This window comes from Peromyscus maniculatus, chromosome 10 (assembly GCF_049852395.1).
Source record: "Peromyscus maniculatus bairdii isolate BWxNUB_F1_BW_parent chromosome 10, HU_Pman_BW_mat_3.1, whole genome shotgun sequence".
Lineage (NCBI taxonomy): Eukaryota > Metazoa > Chordata > Mammalia > Rodentia > Cricetidae > Peromyscus > Peromyscus maniculatus.
The window spans coordinates 91,737,536-91,759,041 of record NC_134861.1 but is presented as its reverse complement, the minus strand read 5'-3'; the positions used below and the strand labels follow the sequence as shown (position 1 = coordinate 91,759,041).

The window sequence follows — 21,506 nt, the reverse complement described above, 5'->3', positions numbered from 1 at the left end:
TTAGAAATCCTGGTTTTTGCCCAGCCCTCTTAGTGTCTTGCTACAGGACCAGGACGAGTGTGCTTTGCCCCATGTCATATGGTGTACTTGTTAACAAACACAGGATGGAAAGCTCAGCCACGACTGTAGGGCCCTGCAGCACTGCTCCTTTGTCCGAATCCATCCTCCTTCAAGTACAGGGACGTCAGAGTTCAGCATAAGTTGCTGGTCCAGGGATCCCCGTCTGTAGAAGGAGTGCATGGGACAGAGAAGCAGGAGGAGGTGGGAGTGACAGGCAATGAAAGGTGGCTCCTTCCACCCCAGAAAGGAGAGAGGCAGGGACTTTAGAGCAGGAACAAACAGTGTCCCTCCGTCTTAATAATGCCAATCACAGCCCCACGGGATGGTCCAACAGTGTTTATTTATGAACCGAAACTCCCAAAACTGCCTTTTCTTATCCAGGGTCACAGCGCTGCCAAGTCTCCAGATCTTATACATTCCCCCCCCCCCCCCCACGGGTCTCTTTTTTCCATTTCTTCCCTTACCTATCATGCGTACAAGGGAAGTTTTGAGTTCTTACCCGCCCCCCCTTTCCCCCCCTAAAATAGTTATCAGGCATCCAATAATACCTGGTTACAATGATAACGCAGCCTTCAATGAGGACTACCCTCACGTGTTTAGAGTAGATTCCTTTCCTTCGCGAAAGTTCTTAACACATGTAATTTTACATCCCCAGTGAGTGGCAGTTTACTTAGCGTTTTTCCCTCTAAGTAGCCATTAAGCTTCAGAGGTCTGGGACCAGCAGGTTGCGGCCACCAGTGTGCCCCCAGCGTTTTTTTGTTTTTGTTTTTGTTTTTCCCCACCATACCTAGCACTCAGCAAGTGCTTGGTGGTTCCTCTCGGATCTCGTCCGAAAGTTACACGGACAGTAACCTTCAGTCCATAATTATGATAATAGATACTGTACAACGAGTCGAGCCGGTATTTACAGGTAGAGCACCCAGGCAAATGAATACACACACTCGGGGACACATGACTGCGCAAACAGCCGCGGGCAGCGGCACGGAGGAGGAAACACACGCCGCCGCCGGAGTGGGCCCAGCCCAGGCTGCTGAGACCCGCTGCGCCAGCAAGCCAGCCTCCGCGGCGGCGTGGGCGGCGAGGGCCGCGGCGTCACGGGAGTCCCAGCCCGCGGGGGCCCGGGCAAGTCCCCGAGCGCCCGCCGCAGGGCGGCGTGGGCGGAGAGCGGCGCCGCGATTGGCCAGCGCGGGTGGGCGTGGTCAGAGGCGGGGGCGGGGCCGGCGGCGGCAGGAGGCGGGCGCTCAGGAGCCAGGGGGTGTGCGCGGCTGCGGCTGGAGTTTCAGTATAAACAAGGACCCCGACTGGATCGGCGGGTTTTTTCCTTTCTTCCTGCCTTCGGTCCTTCCTGGTCTTGCGTTCGCCTTTGGGGGCGCCGCCGTACAGCAGCCAGGAGGCGGAGGGCCCGGGCCGTGTGCGGGTAGGTGCTCCGGGGTCCCCGCGGCGGGATGGAGGGAACCGGGATGGAGGGAGCCGGCTGCACGGAGCCCCGGGGCTGCGTAGACGCTGCTCTAGGACCCAGCCAGCTGCCCAGTGCGCCCCGGCGTGGCTCCAGGTGCCCAGCTCGCGAGCACCGGCGGAGCCCGGGGGATTTAGGAGTTCCCGCGCCCGCTCGTGCTAGGGGCTGCCGGGGTCCCAACAGGTGCGGGGCTGAGCTCCGGGGACCCGGGGATCTGTGGACGCAGTGCTGCGCCTCGCCTCAGTGCCCATCCAGGCCTTCTATTTGGAGATCATGTTAGATCTTGAGGGTTTGACTGAGTTGGAGTCCCGTTCATCTTTTTGCTTTCCTTCTAAGCTTCCTATGCACCTAGGTTGTGTCCATATACTTTTTGGGCTAGTTTCCTAGGGTGTTTGTGAGTGTACTGGCTGTTGTTTATTTTTGTTGCAGATTCCTTATAATAATCTAAGGTCTGACTCTAGGAACAGACAGGGAAACACAAGTCTTGTGTTTCCCTGGCTTTTATGCAAACTTGAACAAGTAGCCTGGCTTTTGTTTTGTTTTATTTTGTTTTGGTTTGCTTTTGGACTCAGGTGAGTTACCTTCGGACACTAGTCCGGGCGATACTAGCGTGGCTTGGGGTACCTGGAAACTTCGTGGGCTGACAGCATGAGGGAGGCTCCTTTTTATTGGAGTGGAGAGCCTGAAAACAACTTCAGGGCTGTACAAGAGAAAAGGGCAAATGGGAAACAGAGGTGCGCGCGCCTCCGTGTGTGTGTGTGTGTGTGTGTGTGTGTGTGTGTGTGTGTGTGTGTGTGTGTGTGATTTGACTGTTGCTTGCCATCTTACCCCATCCAAATTGGTGGAGTTCAGGAAAAGCACCATGGCTAAGCCCACTAACAGTGCGGGGAGAAAAGGGTGGAACGGGGTGGTAAATAGAGCCAAGAGAGCATCTAGGCTGCAGTTTTCTCCTGTGAATGTAAATGTACCACTTCGCAGATGAATTCGCGGGGTCTGGTGCATAAGGATAAATATGCACTCATACTTGTGTATGTATGTTTGGGTGAACGCGTCTCCAAGGAGTCCTTCGTCAGCAGCGCCATGTGACAATGGTCAGGAACTGCTGGTGTGCGTAGATCTATATTTAGCCCTGATGATGTCTCACAGGGAGGAAGGGTCTCGAGCCCGGGAGGATAAAGCGGGGAGAGTCTTGGGATCAGGGTATCAGAGCTCTTCTTGGCTGATGTCTGGCACAGTCAGACTCAGATGGGTGAATAATTATTCTTTCCTCATGAGCACAGTAGCTGGAAAGTGGCCTGTGATGACCGTGCCTTTAATCTGTGCATAGTTGTGACCAGGGTGGTCAGCCTATGCAAAGAGGATTAAACAAGGAGGTTTAAAAATGAAGACAGTGTGTACCTGATGTGAAGATTTGGGAGGAAATAGCTGGCAATGTGGCATTCAGAGCACAAGGAGAACTGATTTTTTTTTTTAAAAAGGAATGCAAATTTTTGGCTGTTGAGGATGTATAGAAGAAAAATGACAGCCAGTTAAATACTGTTATCCCTTAATGCCAGTTTTATTGGGGGCAGGGAGCCATGTTTGAGTCGCTGAGGACCCAGGGCACTTTTGACAGAAGTCAGTGTTCACAAACAGTGCCAGCTGTTTTAACCCTTTCAAGCCGATTTGCTGGCAAGTACAATAGATAACATCAGCCTCTGCTGAGCAAGTCCCTTCCCTGTATCAGTCAACCCTTTGTTTTCTGAGAGATGTCAGGCCTTCTGGCTACTAAGAAGACTGGCCTTGGACTTGGGGCATGTTCAGTTCTGGGAATTTATTTCTGCTTTGCTCCATATCATGTGCTATACTGTGCATTGTGTCTGTGCTGCCACGCTTTGTACCTGGCCTGGTGGAAAAGAGAGTCATCAGAAGGTATCTGCATTGTCTTGTTCCTAAGCTTAGCATCTAATCTAATCTATTTTTAAGTATATATAACTCAATATTGCTAAGTGTTCATTGTTTATCATAACATTCCTTATATTGTTATTTACATCTTATTCATATAATCTAACATTAACCTCACTGTTTAATAGAGTACAATAGGCCAAGTTGAACCGGTTAAATACCTCTCATCTAAAGGAAAGAGAATAGGTAAGAAAACAGAGAGGAAGATGTGGGCCAGGAAGACCTATGCAGACTAGGTGGGGTCCTCAGAACAGTACAGAAAACCATGGGACCAGCCTGCTCAGTCTCCGAAGGCTACCTAGAATTGAACTTGCAATATTTGGATGACCTCCAAGGAGAACACTTGAAAAGAAGATAGGAAAGGAAAGGTTCTAGGCCTTGCCTGGGAGAAGAATCAGGAATCCCAAGCAAGGATGGAAAAGAATTGTAGTTCTGACAGCACAAATAATTAGAAAATAAATGAGAAAGTTTTATTCTAAAATGACAGTTGTAGCTTATCAGATCTCTACCCCGGAAATGAGAAGACTTGGGTTTGGGCAGATGGGGAGCCCAAATGGAACCCATCCCTTCTTTCTGTAGCTCTGATGTCTGTGAAGTGGACCTGGGCAGTCAGAGGAGATAGTTTGTGGTGCCTTTTTATCTCTGTCACAGCTGATTTATTTTGTTGCAGTGTTCCACATCCATGATAGAGTAGTCCACGCCAGGACGGAGATGGCCTGTTAGATGTTCAGGTGTTTTCTGAGCATATGGGAATGAAAAGGGACAAGTCACATGTGCTCTTTGGTGAATTTATATAGAAATTTAGTATTTTCTTGAATTGTCTTTTCCTTTACTTCTTCTTCATTGTGAGATTATTAAAGATTACTAATTATCAATAAAGTGGGGCCAGAAAATTATTCTTAGCTCATCATTCTTGTCAACTAAATGTCAGTGCCTCTTTTACTAATCTGTTGCCATAGGTTTATGTATTTATTTATTTTTCTCTTAAGGTAAATATATACCCAGAAATGATCCAATTGATTTAAATTGTGGTAGGGAACCCTGATGTGAAAATTGGACACAAAAATATTTAGTCCTGTAAAAAGGAAAACACTTTATAGACCATTAGCCTTTTTCAATTTATCTAAAAGACAAAAATTGAAGGAAAAAAATTAGGGTTTTCTAAGGACTTACAGGCAAAAAAATGAAATTATCTCAGTTCCCATGTTACATAATAAAATTCAAAGAAAAATAATCTTGGCTTTTCACAGATGCCCCACTAAGTATCAAGCCATTTCCCTGTTGAAATGAATTGGACTCAGAAAAGTAAAATATTCTAATAGGAGTCACCTCCCTGTGATATTTCATGGTTTAGCTGCAGATCTATCATATATCTTGTACAATCTCAGTGTCTCTGTGCTGTTTACTATGGAAGCTTCGAGCCACATGTAGATACTCGAACAACAAAATTACGAGCTCCTTAGTTGTCTGCCTTTCCCTCACCCCCTCTATTTCTTTCTGTCCCTTGTCTTGTGCAGGGGGTGAAACCCAGGGCCTTGTGCATGCTGGGCAAGAGCTGTACCACCGAGTCACTCCAGTCCACTGGCCAGTGTGCAGTGCTCTTCAGTCAGTGTGGCCAGTGGAGGCTACCAGACAGTGAAGGAGAGGCGAGTCTTTTGGGAGTCCAGCCCTTGTGGCAACCCCTGATTACATAGTGATGATTTGGGCAATGAGTTTTATTATTCTAGGACTATGAAATACTTGATTCTCATCACAGATAGGCATCTGTGACATCAGGAAGTAGAGCTGTTGGGCACTGTCAGCTAGTTGATGTCTGTCTGTACAGCATGAGCAGTGCCCCTTCCCGGAGTTCAATGATATGCTAAGATCTTCACATTTCCCCCAGTACTGCAGCTGCCCTTCTCTTGTTTTTCTAAACCAGCACTGGCTCTGTCAAAGACAGGGAACCAGGCGCCACCTACTGCTAAGATCGAGAATCTCAAGGATGGTGTGGATGCTAAAGGCTTTTAAATAAATGAAGAATGTCAGCATGGTCTGGCTTCCCTTCACACACACACACACACACACACACACACACACACACACACACACAAGGTTTTCAATGACACTCCAGGCCTATTAGGAGTCACGCAAAAGATCACAAATCTAATTATCTTTGTTTTTCTTCCATCAGAAAATTGTAACTAGTTGAGTCAGAATTCTTTTCCTTCACCATGAGGGATTAGTGAAAAAAATTTCTGGTTAGCATAAGAGCTGATAAAGCAAAATGTAAACTGGTGTGTGCGTGTGTGTGTGTGTGTGTGTGTGTGTGTGTGTGTGTGTGGTTTCAAATCAGGAAACATGACCATTCCTTTGCAGAGGGATATAGATTTGGTTCCCAGCACCCATGTTGGTCCACAGGCACCTATAACTCCAGTTCCAGGGAATCTGATGCCCTCTTCTGGCCTCCTCAGGTACTATGCCCACATACACAATATTTTTTTTTTTTTTTTTTTTTTTTTTTTTTTTTTTTTTTAGTAAGTAATCCCTTTCCTCCCTTAACTAGGAAACCTGTTGAGCATTTAGATTTGGTTCTAACAACTGTACATTGTGGAGTTGCTCACATGTATTCAGCCTTCCTGCTCCCCTCTGTGTATTTTATTAACACAGTACCTCCTTTCTAAAGACGGTTAGTGGAGGTACAGCATCCCAGGTTTCTCAGATGCTCTCTGGGGTTTCTGCTAAAAGGGCTTCTCAGTCTAAGGAAAGAAATGAGAAGATAAGCATCTGGACATTTCCAAGCTTAAAATAAGCCACGCTTTAGATAGCGTCAGAGGCTGCACCTTTGACATTTCACCTGGCTGAGATCCACAGTCACCTGGGCCTTCAGTCAGTCTGCATTCCCAAGTCTGGTGTCACGGAGAGGAAGCTGTCAGTCTAGGACAGTACCTAGAGGATGTTAGGAATTTTTACCCAGTGTCTGCAGTGTCAGCTGAGAAAAGAAGGAGTTGTCAAATGTGCGTATCCTAAAGGGCCAAGTTCCTTTGGAATCTAGACAGGAATTGAGAAAGGTCAAATTCCAGGTATTAAATGAAATCTCTTCCCACTAAACAAACACACTTTCAAGGTTCAGCTGAGATAAGGAGATCTTTGCCTACTTTTTTTTTTTTTTTTTTTTTTTTTAAAGTCGGGATACTTGTCTGGCATTTATACTGATGCTAAAACACTATCATCCACGCAGAGCTGTTGGGTTTATAAACACCACGCCCTGGCCCTGTGCGACACCTGCACATTTCTATCTTCTTCTGAGACTGAAGGAGACGCTGACGTGCTGTTCTAGTAAAGATTTACAGAGTGTCTGCCACAGAGGTAAGGGGTGGCTTTTGATGGAGCTCCACGCCCGTCCATACCCCAACCTCTTTCCCAGTTTGAGTTATCACCTGAAACCACCTCCTCCCCAGTACACCTGCTTCCTCATAAATAACACTGCAAAAGCAGCTGCTAATTCAGACACAATCTGCTGTTCAGGGCAAGGCAGCTTTTCATCTGGAGCTTTGGTTGGTCTGAAACCATTAGGCACGCCTTTCAGATCCATTCATTTTATAAATCACCCACAGCCCGCTCTCTTGCTTTGGGATCAATGTCAGCCTGAACTTCTTCAGGGTCTTTGGAAGAACATGATCTATGTTGGTTCCCCAAATTAGCAGCCCCTGTAAGACGTCTGTCAAGTGGCTTCAGCTTCCCAAGTCAATTTTAAGGAGGAATATTTGTCTTCTCTGCCTGGGCTGGGGGTATCTTGTTCCTACTAGAAACTTTTCCAGCATCATTTATAGCCTGTGAGCTAATTTGGGTGATCAGAAAGGTATTTTTTTCCTTTATCCTAGTTTATTGCTTTGTAAAATGAAAATCCATTTCCTGTTGTTTTACTATGCCTTCTGCCCAGAGTGGTACCCCATTGGGGGCAGGAAGCTTACTTCAGGAACTCTACCCTTAAGATTCGTCATTCTTGTGTTCTCTTTAACTCAGTTGAATTGGTACCACACACACACACACACACACACACACACACACACACACACACACTTGATTTATAAGGCGCTAGTCCTAAATGTCGTGGAGGAGGGTTCTCTATAGATCCCTACTCTCTTGCTTTGGGGTAGACATGAGACATCTAGGTTCTGTGCTAGGCCAGCCCCCTCTACTGGACAGGAGCTCCAGTAATGTATATGCAGACATGTCAGTGTATTTATGTGTGCAGAGAGGTGTGACATTTCTTTGAAAAGATCTGTCCTTTTAGTTGACTAGAATGTATCTTGAATTTCAAGCAACCATCTTAGAAATGAAACTTCCTAAGGTGAGAATTACTTTCCAGCCTGCAATGTATGTTAAGTAGTGGTTTGAATAGTTAACGGGTTTTTCATGCATCTCATACAAATCTCTTCTTCAAGGGAATTACCTCTTTTTATGTTTGTTAGGTATAAATGAAGCCATAATTTAACTGACTGCTGTCATACATTCTAATTTTGAAATAGTCTCTATTTCCTAAACAGGGTGTTTAATTAGCAGGTCCCCATTTACAGGTATACTGGACAGGGCAGATTTTTGCATGAAAGGAAAAGGGTGGACAGTGGAGGGGCTGGTTTTAGAAAGTGTGGGAAGGTGTCAGTTCAAAGCCCATGAACCCCAGTGCCAGAACCTATTAGTCACGAGAACCGTACAGCGAAGGCGGCAGAGCTCCAGTGAGGTAGAAAGGCGAATGGGAGCCGGAGGCTAAGAGCAGCTTCTTCTGCCCAGATCTCCCTTGAGGATTCGTTGGCAAGTAGTTTCTGGAGATAGTGGAGGCCAGGTCTGATTCTTGTGTCTAGTCCTTTGGATCCTGAGTTTATTTTCTGAACACTCTGCAATCTTATTTCGTCATCTGGGCCTCACGTTTCAGCTCCCGAACTGAAGCTTCTAGAGTGCAAGGTCTTGACGTGGAATGTGAGTGCTGCTGAACAAACCCTAGCTAAAGACGTGGGTCACAGTACAGGGAATGCTTGAGAGAAACTGAACTGCTGTGGCTTAACTTCTCAGGTATTTAAAATGAAGTTTCCAAACAGTACATTCTGTGCCATTCTGCTGGCTTTGTGTTTATCTACTACTACATGGGCAGTTAGACTGTCAGAAATCTTCTGGATTGGCTGCTAGCTAGAGCTTGTCTGAAATGAGTGATGAACACTATGTCCCATGATCTTTCTATTATTATTTGGCTCATTAAAATTTTCTTTTGCTGGTAAACTGTAAAGAAAACACCTCTGTATTTCATTGAACCCTAGGTAAGGATCGAGCCATCTACTGTACAGTGCTCTGTTATTTCATATGCTGATTAAACAACTTTCAACAAAACCTCTTTATTCGGGTACACATGTCTCCCAGTTGTAAAGAAAGTAGGCTTCCTAAAGCGCATATTAGAATCTCTGAACTTTCTGTCTAGATGGAACTGTGTGTTGATTATCAAGTCAGTAGCTTAACTACTGCCGTTGACAGTGTGTTTTTTTAATAAGAGTAATTCATGGTTTTAATATATCTTATGAATAAGAATCTATGCAGAATATGTAAAACATATAAATCATTCTAATAGCATACAATTTGAGACAAAATGTTGGGATTTTCTTTTTATAGTTAAATATTAGAATTTCAAAGACCATTTTCAATGGAATGTAAGTGACATAGTAAAGTTTGCGCCTGGGATCTGGAGACCTCAGTTCGAAGCTGTCCTCTGCCTGTTACTTTACATGTAATCCCAAGTGTGTAGTCTTTCTTTCTCAGGCACGGGGGAAAAGACAAAACAAAACAAGACATCTGCCACAAGTAGATGTGAAGAAGAATTACAAGAATTACCAGGTGGTAATCCAGAAAGTCCTCTGTAGTTAGTAAACTTAGGGCATGAGAAGCCAGTGAGGTAGGTTCTCAGAGCCTAGTATGTGTGTCTCTCCAGAGACAGCTTAATGGGTGAATTCGGGGAAATGAAGCCTGTGGAAAGTGGACGGCTTTTCCAGTGTCCAAGACCACAGTGAGAGGAAGGGAAACTCATGAAGAGAACAAGGCTTGTAGATATCAAAGGTCTGGTTCTGAGCACAAGGCGAAGAAGAAGAAGAAGAAGAAGAAGAAGAAGAAGAAGAAGAAGAAGAAGAAGAAGAAGAAGAAGAAGAAGAAGAAGAAGAAGAAGAAGAAGAAGAAGAAATGTCCCCATTGCATGTAGGTCTCTTGTCATGATTGGGTCTCAGCTGACTATTGCTATGGTAGCGACAGGCCTTTGGATGAACTTGAAGGTGAATAACGGCCAGGGGCACACTCTTCCGTTCAATTGATGTTTTAGGTATAATAAGCTACAGTACTGATTAACTCACCTCGGCTAGGTTGCCATCTCGTCTTACAGTATTTTCTTGAGAAGCCTTTGGAGGGCATTTTCTGAGTGCTGCTATTGTGGTCAGAGAGAGTTGATATGGTCCCTAAAAGCTTTTGCCACAACTCTAAAAATAATGTTCTAAGAAGAACTTTGCCAAACAGACAGGCCATCAATACAGATGAATGTGTGTGTGTATGTCATTCAGGGTTTGGGTCAAGGTTAGGAAAGCTTAAGTGACAGGTGGAAGATGTACCTGGGATGTGGGACAAATAACTTTCTAAAGACTTCGGAACTATCCAGTGCTATTTCAATGAGTTTGAATTACTTTTTTAAAGATTTTTATTTATGTGCATGCATGCGTGTGAACCTGCATGAGTACATTGCAGCACATGCATGCAGGGGCCTGCAGAGGTCAGAAGTAGGTTTTGGGGTTCCCTCTAACTAGAGTTAGAGCCTTTTGTGGCGTGAGCCTTCATGTGGGTGCTATGAACTGTGTAAGAACAGTGAATGTTCTTTGCTAAACCATCTCCCCAGAACTGAGTCTGAATTTAGGGGGTAGCGGGTGGGGTTGGAATCTAAGTTTTTATCTACTTTACAGGAGAGTAAATAAGGATTACAAATACTGATAGCTTTGGGGATGAGCCCTTGAAAGGGGACTGGGTTGATCTGGGACTATCCGGTAAGCTCTTTACTACTAATAAGCCAAGATTCCACGGAGACCCACTTTGTACTGCAGTCACATGGCTGTGTTATGTTAGCCTGGTCACCCCAGTTCACCTTCTTGAGCTCCAGGTCCCACATTATAGAAAGAGGGGTTTGGATTTGACCGTGAGGGCACATGGCTTATTCTGTGGCTTCTTACGGTCAGTCCTAATCACTCAGGATAACCTTTACCACTGAGTTCCAGCCCCCACAGCCTCTGGACCATCCATGGTCCTCTTGACTTACTACTTCTAATTGATTGTAGTTTGAAATGATTTCTACCTTTTCAAACAGTTTCTGTGGCCCTTTTAGATGTTTATTATTTTTTGATTTTTCTGGTCCTGGCCGACCATCTCCCAAAGACACTTGAGTAGATTGGGTTCAGTTATAACTGAGTAGCAATGTCAAGGAAAATTCATGGTTCTGGGTAGGAAAGCTTCCCATCTCCCAGATTCTTATTCTTTATCTTGTGTGTTAGTCCTTCCTAACTGAAACACAACACTGATAACTCTGGGGCCCAGGTGGTGAAATCCCAGGGGAGTGGTTCCCAAGGATAACTAACTTTCTTCCTATTTTCAGTGTTTTGGTTTTTTATGGGACTTTTAGACACCACACCACCTTGTTATGAGGCTCTTAGCCCCACCCCCGCCCCATCCCTATAGGTGGAACAGATGCTGCTGGAGGACTGAGCTCCACCCCCTCATTTAGGTGCAAATACCTTTCAGCATCTTGAAAAGAAGGATTCGCCCAGATTGTGTCCTCCTACAACCACCACAAGCTGCTCCCTGTCAGTCCTGGGCATAGGTTTGGCTTTCCCTCAGCTCCGAATCCCCAGACTCCAGACTCCACCAGTCCTGAATGCCTCCATGGTCCAGACACACAGCCAGAAATCCGAGTCTGCTCTCAGAACCCTGCACTAGGTCCCCAGGAATCCAACTAATAACGGGATGGCCTCTGGCCTTCACTGAGCACCGTCGGACAGGGCTTCATGAGTGACAAGGCACAGGTGGACAAGAGCAACTTCTCTAGGCTGAGGCAGTACGCCCTGCTCCTATAGAAAGTGCCTTCTCGGCCTGCCTGTTGCCTGAGACGGAGGCTTTGCACACAGGACACACAGCATCTCGAACGTGAGATTTGAGGAGAGGAGCAAAGGGCAAATAACATGCTGGGGAGCCAGCATTACATCTCTTGACGTGCGCAAACATAAACACACGTTAGACACACACGGGCAAAGACACGCGCTGTGCACTTTCATTCCGGGTCTCCTGCAAATTACAAGCTTTTCAGCTTCAGCCTTGGCACTCTTCCACATGTCCAGTGCCTGTCAGAGTCTCCTCAGGTTTTATCTAATTCAGCCCAGTGTCGTCTTGACTTGAAAATCCTTGACTCGGTGAGTGAGGTTCAGCAACTGGAACCAGGCTTCTCTACGGCTGCTCACAGGTGGCTGTAAAGGAGCGTGTGTGTGAAAATGCCGCCATGCAGATTAAGTCCAGGCTAGATCTAAGCATTTGGTAATGTTTGCTTGGAAGTGTGTGTACATGTGAACTCAGAGCACTTTGGCTCTTCATAGTTCTGACAGTGTGTCACAGCTATTCTCTTAAGTTGCCTGCCTTCCACTATGACAGGAATTACTGATGAAATCTTACTTTTCCTGTCACATGTCACTGATGACTGTGTTTTCTTGTTTTTTTTTTTATTCCTTTTAGGAAAGCATGCCTCAGACACCTCCCTTTTCAGCCATGTTTGACAGCAGCGGCTACAACCGCAATCTCTACCAGTCTGCAGAGGACAGCTGTGGAGGCTTGTGTTACCATGACAATAACCTCCTTTCCGGATCTCTGGAGGCCCTCATCCAGCACCTGGTACCCAATGTGGATTACTATCCAGATGTAGGTATTGATGTTCCTCTGAAACCCATTTTTGGTATGGATTAGAAACGGCACTCACTATGCAGGGATTCTATCCTTGCTGTGGAGTTACATTGGTTGCTAAGGATTTTTTTTCCAAGAAGAATTACACAGTGATCATTGAAAGTTCTGAGACCAAATTGAGCCTGGGGATGGGTCAGATTGTGGCAAAGTCTTCACATCTGATTCTTTTTAAGTTGTCTGTCCATCACATTTTAGGCAATCTAAATGAAGAGAGATTTGTAGACTTGATCCATGCCTACTCCTCGTTCCATAGATGCAAACACAATTAGAGAGAGCATTGGGTGCTCCTGTCATATGAAATTAATGTAACTAGGCAAAGTACATAGAGAGAGACGTTACGCACAGATGCACTGACGTATAGATTGGACATTGGGTGGTGGTGGCTTCACTTTGGCCTTCTCTTGCTAGCCTACGTTTGTACAGACGGCGCTTTCTAACCCAGGAAAGCCGCTGTACGTTAGCTCAGGCTTCATTGTTCCCAGAGGGGCGTGGAGAATGGAAACCCAACATCCCATTTACACATTGGCTCCTCTCAGTGCCAGCAGTCAAACCAGGTTTCCCTCCTGGGTCAAGTGCGTTCCCCTCCCTTCTTGTGTCTATTGAGCTGAATTTAGAAGGACAAGAAGGTTGGGTTTACTGGGCAGCTGTTTATTGACGGCGAGTTCATGGAAATACCTAGAGACCACATTCATTAGTTTTTATAACGACAATAATAACCTTGCCGTGCAAAGGAGAGTGTGTGCTCGCCAATGGTCGTTCACCCCCATGTTCCTTACAGAGTTATCTCCGTGTGATTCATTGCATAGCATTTTCAAATATGTTCCCACACGGGGAGCACTTGCTATCAAAAGTAAAAGGAGTCCCTTGTTCAGTACAGCAAGTGTTTATGAACCACTAAAGGTGCTGAAGGAGGCTTGGGAGAAGAAACAATCCATGGAATTCCTCTTTTCACTGAGAGCCTGAAACTGTTAGAACAAATAAGCGCTGCTTCCTCGCTGGCTTCCTGGGGGACAGTGTGGTTAAAGAAGAGGCTGTCATGTTCTGTCGCGCTTTATCAGGTCTCTTAGTCCCGAGCAAGCCAGTGGGTTAGTTGAGTTGTGACACAAACACCATGCGCTGCACGGGGCACACTGGACGATGGTTCTTCTGAATGCGGGTAGGGTAGGTGGGTTTTGTTTCTCAGTTGTGTGCTTGTCATTGGTTACAATAGTTATGTGGACACCTAAGTCTATTCGGTGTGGGCAACACATTGAAGCCACTATGGATTGGACTGAATTTCATTCTTCTTGATTATGTTGGAAAATGAATATGTCCTGCCTCCCCAAAGACAGATAAGAAAATGTCCTCCGGATCATTTCAGGAGTCAAATTTATCCTGTTATTTTTAGTGTGTTCTAAGGGGAAAGATAAGGTGAGATGAAGGGGAATTATCTTATGCTGTTTTACGAGCAGCCTCTTAACTTCGATGTATAAGAAGGTTATACTATTCCGGGATAGCATGAATTCCGAGAGATTGAAACGATGACGACTTTTTTTTTTCTCTTGCTGCAGAGAACATACATATTCACCTTCCTGCTTAGTTCTCGCCTATTCATGCATCCTTACGAGCTAATGGCCAAAGTCTGCCACTTGTGTGTCGAGCACCAGCGACTGAGTGAAGGGGATAGCGAGAAGGTAATGTGACATTTGAGTTTTATGGGTTTTAATTAGATCTGCTAACTCTGGCTGAGATGGTGTGATGACGATTTCCGTAAGTGACCCTAGCCTGACCCCAGGCTGATGTGCCTGAGTGGCTCCATGGCCGTGCACATGGAATTGGGAATGGTGTAAAGATGGCGGTGTGGGGCTGCAGACGTGTTTCGGTGATGGAATGCTTGCCTCCTAGGTGTAAGGCCTGAGCTCAGATCCCCAGCCCTGCAGAATAAAATGAAAGAAGCCGACGAGCAGTGTAAAAGTCACCGAGGAACCCTCTGTCCTTCTGTTGTTAACTGCAGTTGGCGTTGATATGGAGGCGGCTTTGACCCCAGGGAATGGGCAGCGCTAGCCATTAGCCAGTGGCACAGTTATTTGGTTATCTATTTAATGCAGACCATGCTGGTGCATATCTCTGATGTGGACGTCTTTTTCTCCCTAGAACCAGATGAGAAAAATTGCACCTAAGATTCTCCAACTCCTGACCGAGTGGACAGAAACATTTCCTTACGACTTCCGGGATGAGAGGATGATGAGAAACTTAAAAGACCTGGCGCACAGGATGGCCAGCGGCGAGGAGGTTGGTCCCGGGAATTTAGGAAAGCGGGTGGAGTTTCCAGAGGGAGCCTGGGTGGGGAGCAGGGCTGGATTGACCTAGGTCAGCGCTGCCTTTTAGTTTTGCCCTCTACATGGCCTTTTTGGTGTGTCAAGTGAGGAATGATCATTTCTTCCCACTTCAGATGGTGTGGTCTGGAGTTTTATGTTGTTATTTCCAGCTGTGTTCACGTGAATTCATCTTGCCAGGCACATTTTGATTTTATTTCACCTCAGTCTGTCTTCTACAAAGGTGTGACCCAGCTCACATATTAATTTTTCTCTCTGTGTGTCTGCCTACACTTACAGTAGATATCACTAAATAGCATATTAATAACTCTTAAGTAGAAATAGACAGTCCAGACCGTGCGGGGGCGGGGGGGGGGGAGCCTATAGGCCAGTGTTGAGAGCGAGTGCTGCTGGAAAGGACTGCTGTGGTTGGTCCGTTCCAGATAAAAGGGTAATATAGTTGGTTATATAATGTTCAGGGGAAGAAAAAGCATACTAATGATTCCAGGCATTCGATGGAAAACTTAGAAATTTTGGCCTGGTAGAACATTTGCCTGGCATACATAAGGCATGTGATGATGAAACCCTTCTTAGGAGGGGTTTTGCGGAGGAGGCTTAACTTGCTCTTTTATAGTGTTTGCAGTGAACACGCCTTGATAAAAGGGAGAGCATGAAGTGTTGTGTAATTAACAAAGGTAATTCTTAGGGCGGGAATGTCTGGGGTTGGGGGTGGCATGCAGGAAACAATCCAAGTGTTCTGGTGCCGGAAGTTGATTCAAGGCTAGGACCTCGAATAAGTGGAGATTCAAAATAAGTCTCTTAGGTCATCCACTTCCGTCAACTGAGCCTTTGATAGCAAGCGCTAACCAGCTTCGACGGATTATTTAAAGCAGGCCTTGAGGGCTAACTTCGTCTGTTGAGGCTTGCTGGATATGTTTAGTTTCCGTGTGGCAGATAAGTGTCTGGGAACTGTCACCTAGAGGGAGGCAGCCAAAGTACCTGGAAGTGCAGGGATGTCCTTTGCATTGACACACTGCCCCCTCCATGGCAGCTCCCTGGAGAAGCGGTTCTCTCAGCTCTGTGCTGCAGAGACAACCGCTCAAGACACCTGTCCTGACCCATGTGGATGCTCATACTGCCATTTTCCTAACCTGAGATCAGTGAAATTGGGAAAACCCAGCTCTTAAGATCTCTGCCCTTAGCTGTCTTGCGTGGCATTCAACTCAGGAGTTAATCCTTTCACTGTTGCTTTATGATATCATGTGGGACTCCCTGCTGGTTGTGACTGGACAGTCTTTTGTCAGTTTACCTGTCTTAGGTTCTTCCTGCTGTGAGTGATCACCCACAAAGGTGAAAGGCCAATAGTGCTGTCTTGCTGTAAGCATTCTATTATGGGTGACCACTACTGGCCTCTTGCAGGGTCAGTGTTGGCTCAGTGGCTTTGGTTTGAGATAAACTGGTCAAGAGACGAGTGCCATTCTAGGGCTGTTTCTTGTATGAAGGTGAGGACCTGAGTCACAGTCAATTTTTCTTTTCAGTTCAATTATACAGAGCTACTGATACTGCCAGCTAATTGTTCGTTGTCGCTTTTAGACATAGAAATTAGAAATCATAACGTGTTTCTTTCTGAAAGGTACACTTGATTGTTTTTGTCTTGTTTTGTTTTTAAGATAAAATGCAGTGATTTGGAAACGCCATGGTATGGCAGGAGAAAGAATTACTAGGGAAACAAGATTTACCTAGGAATATGCTGAACTCGACTAAGTAGAGGCTGTGCCTGCCTTGACTGGCCAGGGCTTCACAGGAAGCTGCCTTTTCTTGGCTGCTTTTATCCAGAATTTAGGAATTGGGTCCACACATAATAGTTGCTTGAGTTGTGTATGCTCTGGCTAATCCACTAAATTCCTAGCTCCTTTCCCATGTCCATAAATCATGGCACTAACTGCCTTGTGATAAAGTGTTAGAGGCCCGTGATGCATTTATTGCCTTGGCAGCCTCCTTCCGATCCCACGTTTAAGTCTCTCTGCTCAGAGAGACCTTCCACAACTCCAGTCACAGCCCGGCCCCTCCATTCTTGGCTCTTACGCCTTTTGTTTCGTAGGTCTCTGGGGTCTGTACTTGTTTGACGTCCCATTGGACTCTAGGCCATGCCCACATGGTTCACCACGGTGCCTTTAACGCCTCTCTGAACGCCTGTAGTTGGTTCTCAGAATATTTGAACAGATGAGTGAGTGAAAGAAGAAATGAACGAATGGACAAAGGAGTCAATTACGAGAATGGGGAAACATTATTCCTCCCAGTGGAAGAAGCCTGGGTTTGAACTGGGGCCTGTTGCTTCTTGCCTCTGACTTCAGGGAAGTTTTTTGGCACTCGGTGAATCCAGGTGTGCCCTGTATATAATTTAGTCAGGCTCTTTAGAATCTGCTAGGACAGTTCCACATAATTTGGCTTAATATGCTTCTCCCCTGGGGATTTGCCCCAAATGAAGTGGTTTATTAGGCCTCGCCTGGAAGAGACATGAAATGAAACTAATGATTGAATTACATGACAAATGACTGGAGTGGGTAGAATGCAATTTTCTCTTCCTTAAGGGGCTGGTCTCTATAATAAGAACTTCTGTCTTTATTTGCCAGGTAATGACTGTCTCTGGCAACTAGAGTTATAAAAAAGAATAAGCACATATTTAGCAATTCATGACTCAGTGAGGAAGCATGCTTAACTACACAGAACCTGATTTCTCAAATGGAATCAGATGAAAGCGGGAGACTTTGAAAAGGGTCCCAGGACCCCCTTCCCTCCATCTGTCTCTCTCCACACAACAATTTCAACATGCCCTGCTGTCTACTTTCTTGCGCTGTGTCTTGCTATTGCTTTTGCTCACTAGTGACCTACAGTTCCTCCACCCCTTCCTAAAAATAATATTGTTTAGTGCTGCCCAGACCGTGCTTCACCCCTGCTCAGTCAGACTCACCCCGGCTCAGTCAGACTCACCCCGGCTCAGTCAGAATCCTCCCTGTGGGACCCAGGCTGCAGGCTATCCCTACTCAGCCATTCTTGTGCCCATTGCCTCTCCACTGGGACCTTTAGGTGGTAACCTGAAGAAAAATGGCCATTGCTACCAAAAGTCTCTTGTGTTAGGGACTCTGAAGGAAAGAGGTGAAGTGTGAGGTATAGAAATAACTCAGAAGGGGTGTAAAGTAATGGACATTTCAAAGATGAGTTTTTGCTTTTTCAAGTGAAAAAGAACTTTCTTATACACGTCTCATACATGTGGTGTCCAAGAAATGACCCTGGGGGGGGGGGCTGTCACTTCATTTTCAATAAATCAAGTAGTGTACAAATCTGTTCTGAGTATTCACACAAAGTAAAAATACCAGTCCTATTTCTCTGAATATCGTCAAGTGTTGTCAGTTTTGTGTGTTTCTTCCCAGAATGCCTCTGGTGTGCATGTATTTATGTACCGGTACACACACCCATAGGAACAGTGGGTTTAGAAGATTAAGTGTTTATTTAGCAATGTTTGGATTCTTCTTATAAAAATTTGACCAGTATGTCCCTTAGCCACACCATACTATGCTTTATATTTTAGTAATGACAGTTGTGGGATACTCTTGTAAACTGCTTCTAGTGACTGTAAAAATGCACCCTTATAACACGTGTTTTCTGCTCTGGATGGTACACGATGTAGCTGAAGTGTCTCAAGAAGAGTAATATATTGGGAACTATCTGTATAATTTTAAGAAGTAGTGGGAACACTCAGTTGTAAGGACACTTGGTACAGAAGACTGAAGTAGACACAAGTTAGTTTTAGTGTATCTCAGTCTTCCTAAAGAAGGTGAGGTTAGGGTGGGGTCGAAGTAGCACACTACTTAGCCTTGACTGGTTTGGGTACCAAAGAGACACATTGTCTTTGAGTGATCCCAACTTCCAGCTTTAGGCCTACATGGGAGATAGGTTGTTTAAAGGTGAGTGGTTTTTGGGGGGTGGGGTGGGGAACTGGTTCTTATGTATCTCAGGCTAGTCTCAAACACACTACAGAGCTGAGGATGACTTTAAACTCCCAGTCCTCACACTCCACTTACTGTGTGTGTGTGTGTGTGTGTGTGTGTGTGTGTTTAAACATACTCCAAGCCAAATCAGAAAAAAGATAATACTTATACTTTTTAGATTTACAATTTTCAAATTGCTAATCTTGGCAGATGGTATCGGGCACCTTTTAAAAAGCCACCGAGGCATAAGCACAGGCCTGCCTGCATCGGTAGACACTCTGGGACTGTTAGCTTAAGTGCCCAGCTGGCATTGAGTCAGCCCACATTCCTCTTGCTAACAGGAGCATCATAACTTACCTAGAAGGATAGGTGCTGTTAATGGCTTGGGCTTAGAAAAGGGAGGTAAGAGTAACGCCATATCAGATAAGTGTACCCAAAGGAGGGAGGGATGGAGGGAGGGGGTAGGGATGGATGGATGGATGATGGATGGATGGACTGGGAAGAAATGGGACTCATTTCTTGCCTTAACAAGTGTTTTAAAAGGCAAGGAGTTGATCCTTACCTATGATACAGGAGACACTTTGAAATCAACCTGACGAGTCTAGCACAAGTACAGCCTGATGAGATCATGAGCATCTGATAGTAGCATTGTGGTGGCAGCTGCCACGTGACAGAGTGGCTGTACACATCGATATCGACTCATGAATGGGGAAAAAATGGACACGAGTCAAGAATAGGTCAGATAACAAAAAAAAAATGAATACCCAGTTGCACTATAGGATGTGGGAATCAGGAAGGTGCAGGGGCGGGGAAGTGGAAAGTCATGATGCGTTCTTGTCCCGTGGTTTCCATGTGCTTAGAGTGAGGCTGGAAATAGTAGTCATGGAGAGGTCATGCCGGTGGCTTTAAAAACATGGGGAGAGGGTGACCTGCTTTGAGATCCATGTGGTTTAGCCTAGCAGAAGGAAACAGGTCCAGTCTCACTAGAGAACACTTCATTGTCTGTAGTATCCATTATACTGGATCACCTCCATAGCTAAGCTGACATTTCTGAGGTATTTTCAAGGCCCAGCTGGAATTATATTTTCAAAAGCATCCTAAGAGAATAATCCAATCAACAACCTAGGTTTTTAAGCCCTTGCCATGTCTGGGTCTCCTTTAAGCCAATAGAGCTCCAAGCATTTGAAGACAGGGCGTCTGGGGTTGCAGAATGCCGGGAAAGAATGTGCAGCACAAGAATGTCACCCTTCGCTTTCTTCCTAGCAGACATACCGGAAGAATGTCCAGCAGATGATGCAGTGTCTCATTCGAAAACTTGCTGCCCTCAGCCAGTATGAGGAAGTCCTGGCGAAACTCAGCTCCACAGCCACAGACCGGCTCACAGTTCTGAAGACCAAGCCACAGTCCATACAGCGGGATATCATGACCGTCTGCAGCGATCCTTACACGTTGGCCCAGCAGCTGACTCACATTGAGCTGGTAAGGAAGGCCCTATCGTCTTCACCCTTCAAGGCCACAGATTAGTTTGCTTTGGCAACGGGACAGTTTGCTGATAGAGGTCAGAATAACTCAAAAGGGAAACAATCCACAAAGCAGCTGAATCGTGTTTTGTTTGGGCATTTGAATATGGATGTTTCTGATATCCTGGGAATTTACTCGTAAACACATTAAACAAGATGGGAAAAGCAGAGTTTAATGACCTTCTTTATCTTCCGCCTCTAATTATTTTCCTGTAACTGTTCATTCTTCAACTGTCTCATGAAGCATTGCCTCCTTTTACATATTGAAGATGAAGAAAGTATTTGGGGCTAAAAGCTTATTTTATAATCTGCTTTAAGAAATTTGGGGATGCCGCCAACATTAATAGGGGGAAGGGACCATCTGTTTCTTCTCATTTTCTTTACTATTATTGGCTTTTATTTCAGGAGAGACTCAATTACATTGGTCCAGAAGAATTCGTTCAGGCATTTGTGCAGAAGGACCCTTTGGACAATGATAAGGTAATCAGTATCAAGTTGTTTGTTTTGGTGTTTTTCATTAGCTGTGTGTGATTCACTGTCGTTTTCTTGGGCTGGGTCTCTAAGTGCCTGTACAATGGTCTTTCTACATCACTTCCTCCTTACGGGAGAATTTAATAAGCCCTTCCTGGTGAGATACATGTGTTTGTGGTGATGAAAGTGGACGATAAAAGCATAATGGTTTTAGCAGATTAAGCCAGAAAGAAAGTCAGAGAGTCTGTGACTCTGGTCTGCCTGTGATTCAGCAGCAGCAGCAGGGGCAGGGGAGACAGGATGTACATCCAGCTTGCCCAGCAAAGCTCTAATTGGCCTGGTCCCTTGCTGCAAGTGAATCCCTCATGACAGCTTCATGGCAAAGCACACACATAAAGAACATGGTACTGGACCTACACTGTACATTCCATAAACACATGCACATTTTTTTCCCCTTCTAGATTGACCTGTAGCAGCATTTTGAATTGTTAGACTATCTGTGGCCACTTGTCTACTGATGAAGTCTCTCTGGGAGACAAGGCTACAGCTGTATCCGGCCTTAGACTGGTTTTTCTCAGCATAGGAAGTGAAGACTATGTTTTTAAAAGGAGACTAGTGGACTTTCTTGTTTGTGTCTTCTGAAAGGAAGGAAAGAGATGAACCTCTTCAAGCTTGGCCTTGAACTCCAAGATAAGATTAACTTCTGCTTTTGATCAGTGTGTCATTCACCCTACTCAAGAGAGTGATGGTGTAGATTTCTGTTTATCTTTGG

At 45.4% G+C, this 21,506-nt stretch overlaps 1 protein-coding gene across 6 annotated transcripts in view; it reads left to right on the top strand.

The window, feature by feature from the left end:
- The window catches only part of Rasgef1b (RasGEF domain family member 1B), a 521,256-nt gene that overhangs the window by 483,960 nt on the left and 15,790 nt on the right, over positions 1 to 21,506 (top strand). For 2 of the 6 annotated variants that reach the window (XM_042257673.2, XM_076546691.1), the window contains 5 exons: positions 12,236 to 12,418; positions 14,011 to 14,133; positions 14,594 to 14,731; positions 20,007 to 20,222; positions 20,669 to 20,743. In XM_042257673.2, coding sequence (XP_042113607.1) covers positions 12,236 to 12,418; positions 14,011 to 14,133; positions 14,594 to 14,731; positions 20,007 to 20,222; positions 20,669 to 20,743 — 735 coding nt within the window. Of the gene's footprint in view, positions 1 to 1,273; positions 1,478 to 1,735; positions 3,428 to 12,235; positions 12,419 to 14,010; positions 14,134 to 14,593; positions 14,732 to 20,006; positions 20,223 to 20,668; positions 20,744 to 21,506 lie in introns of those variants that run through there. The other 4 variants (XM_076546692.1, XM_006975371.4, XM_042257676.2 and 1 more) reach the window with 4 other exon arrangements.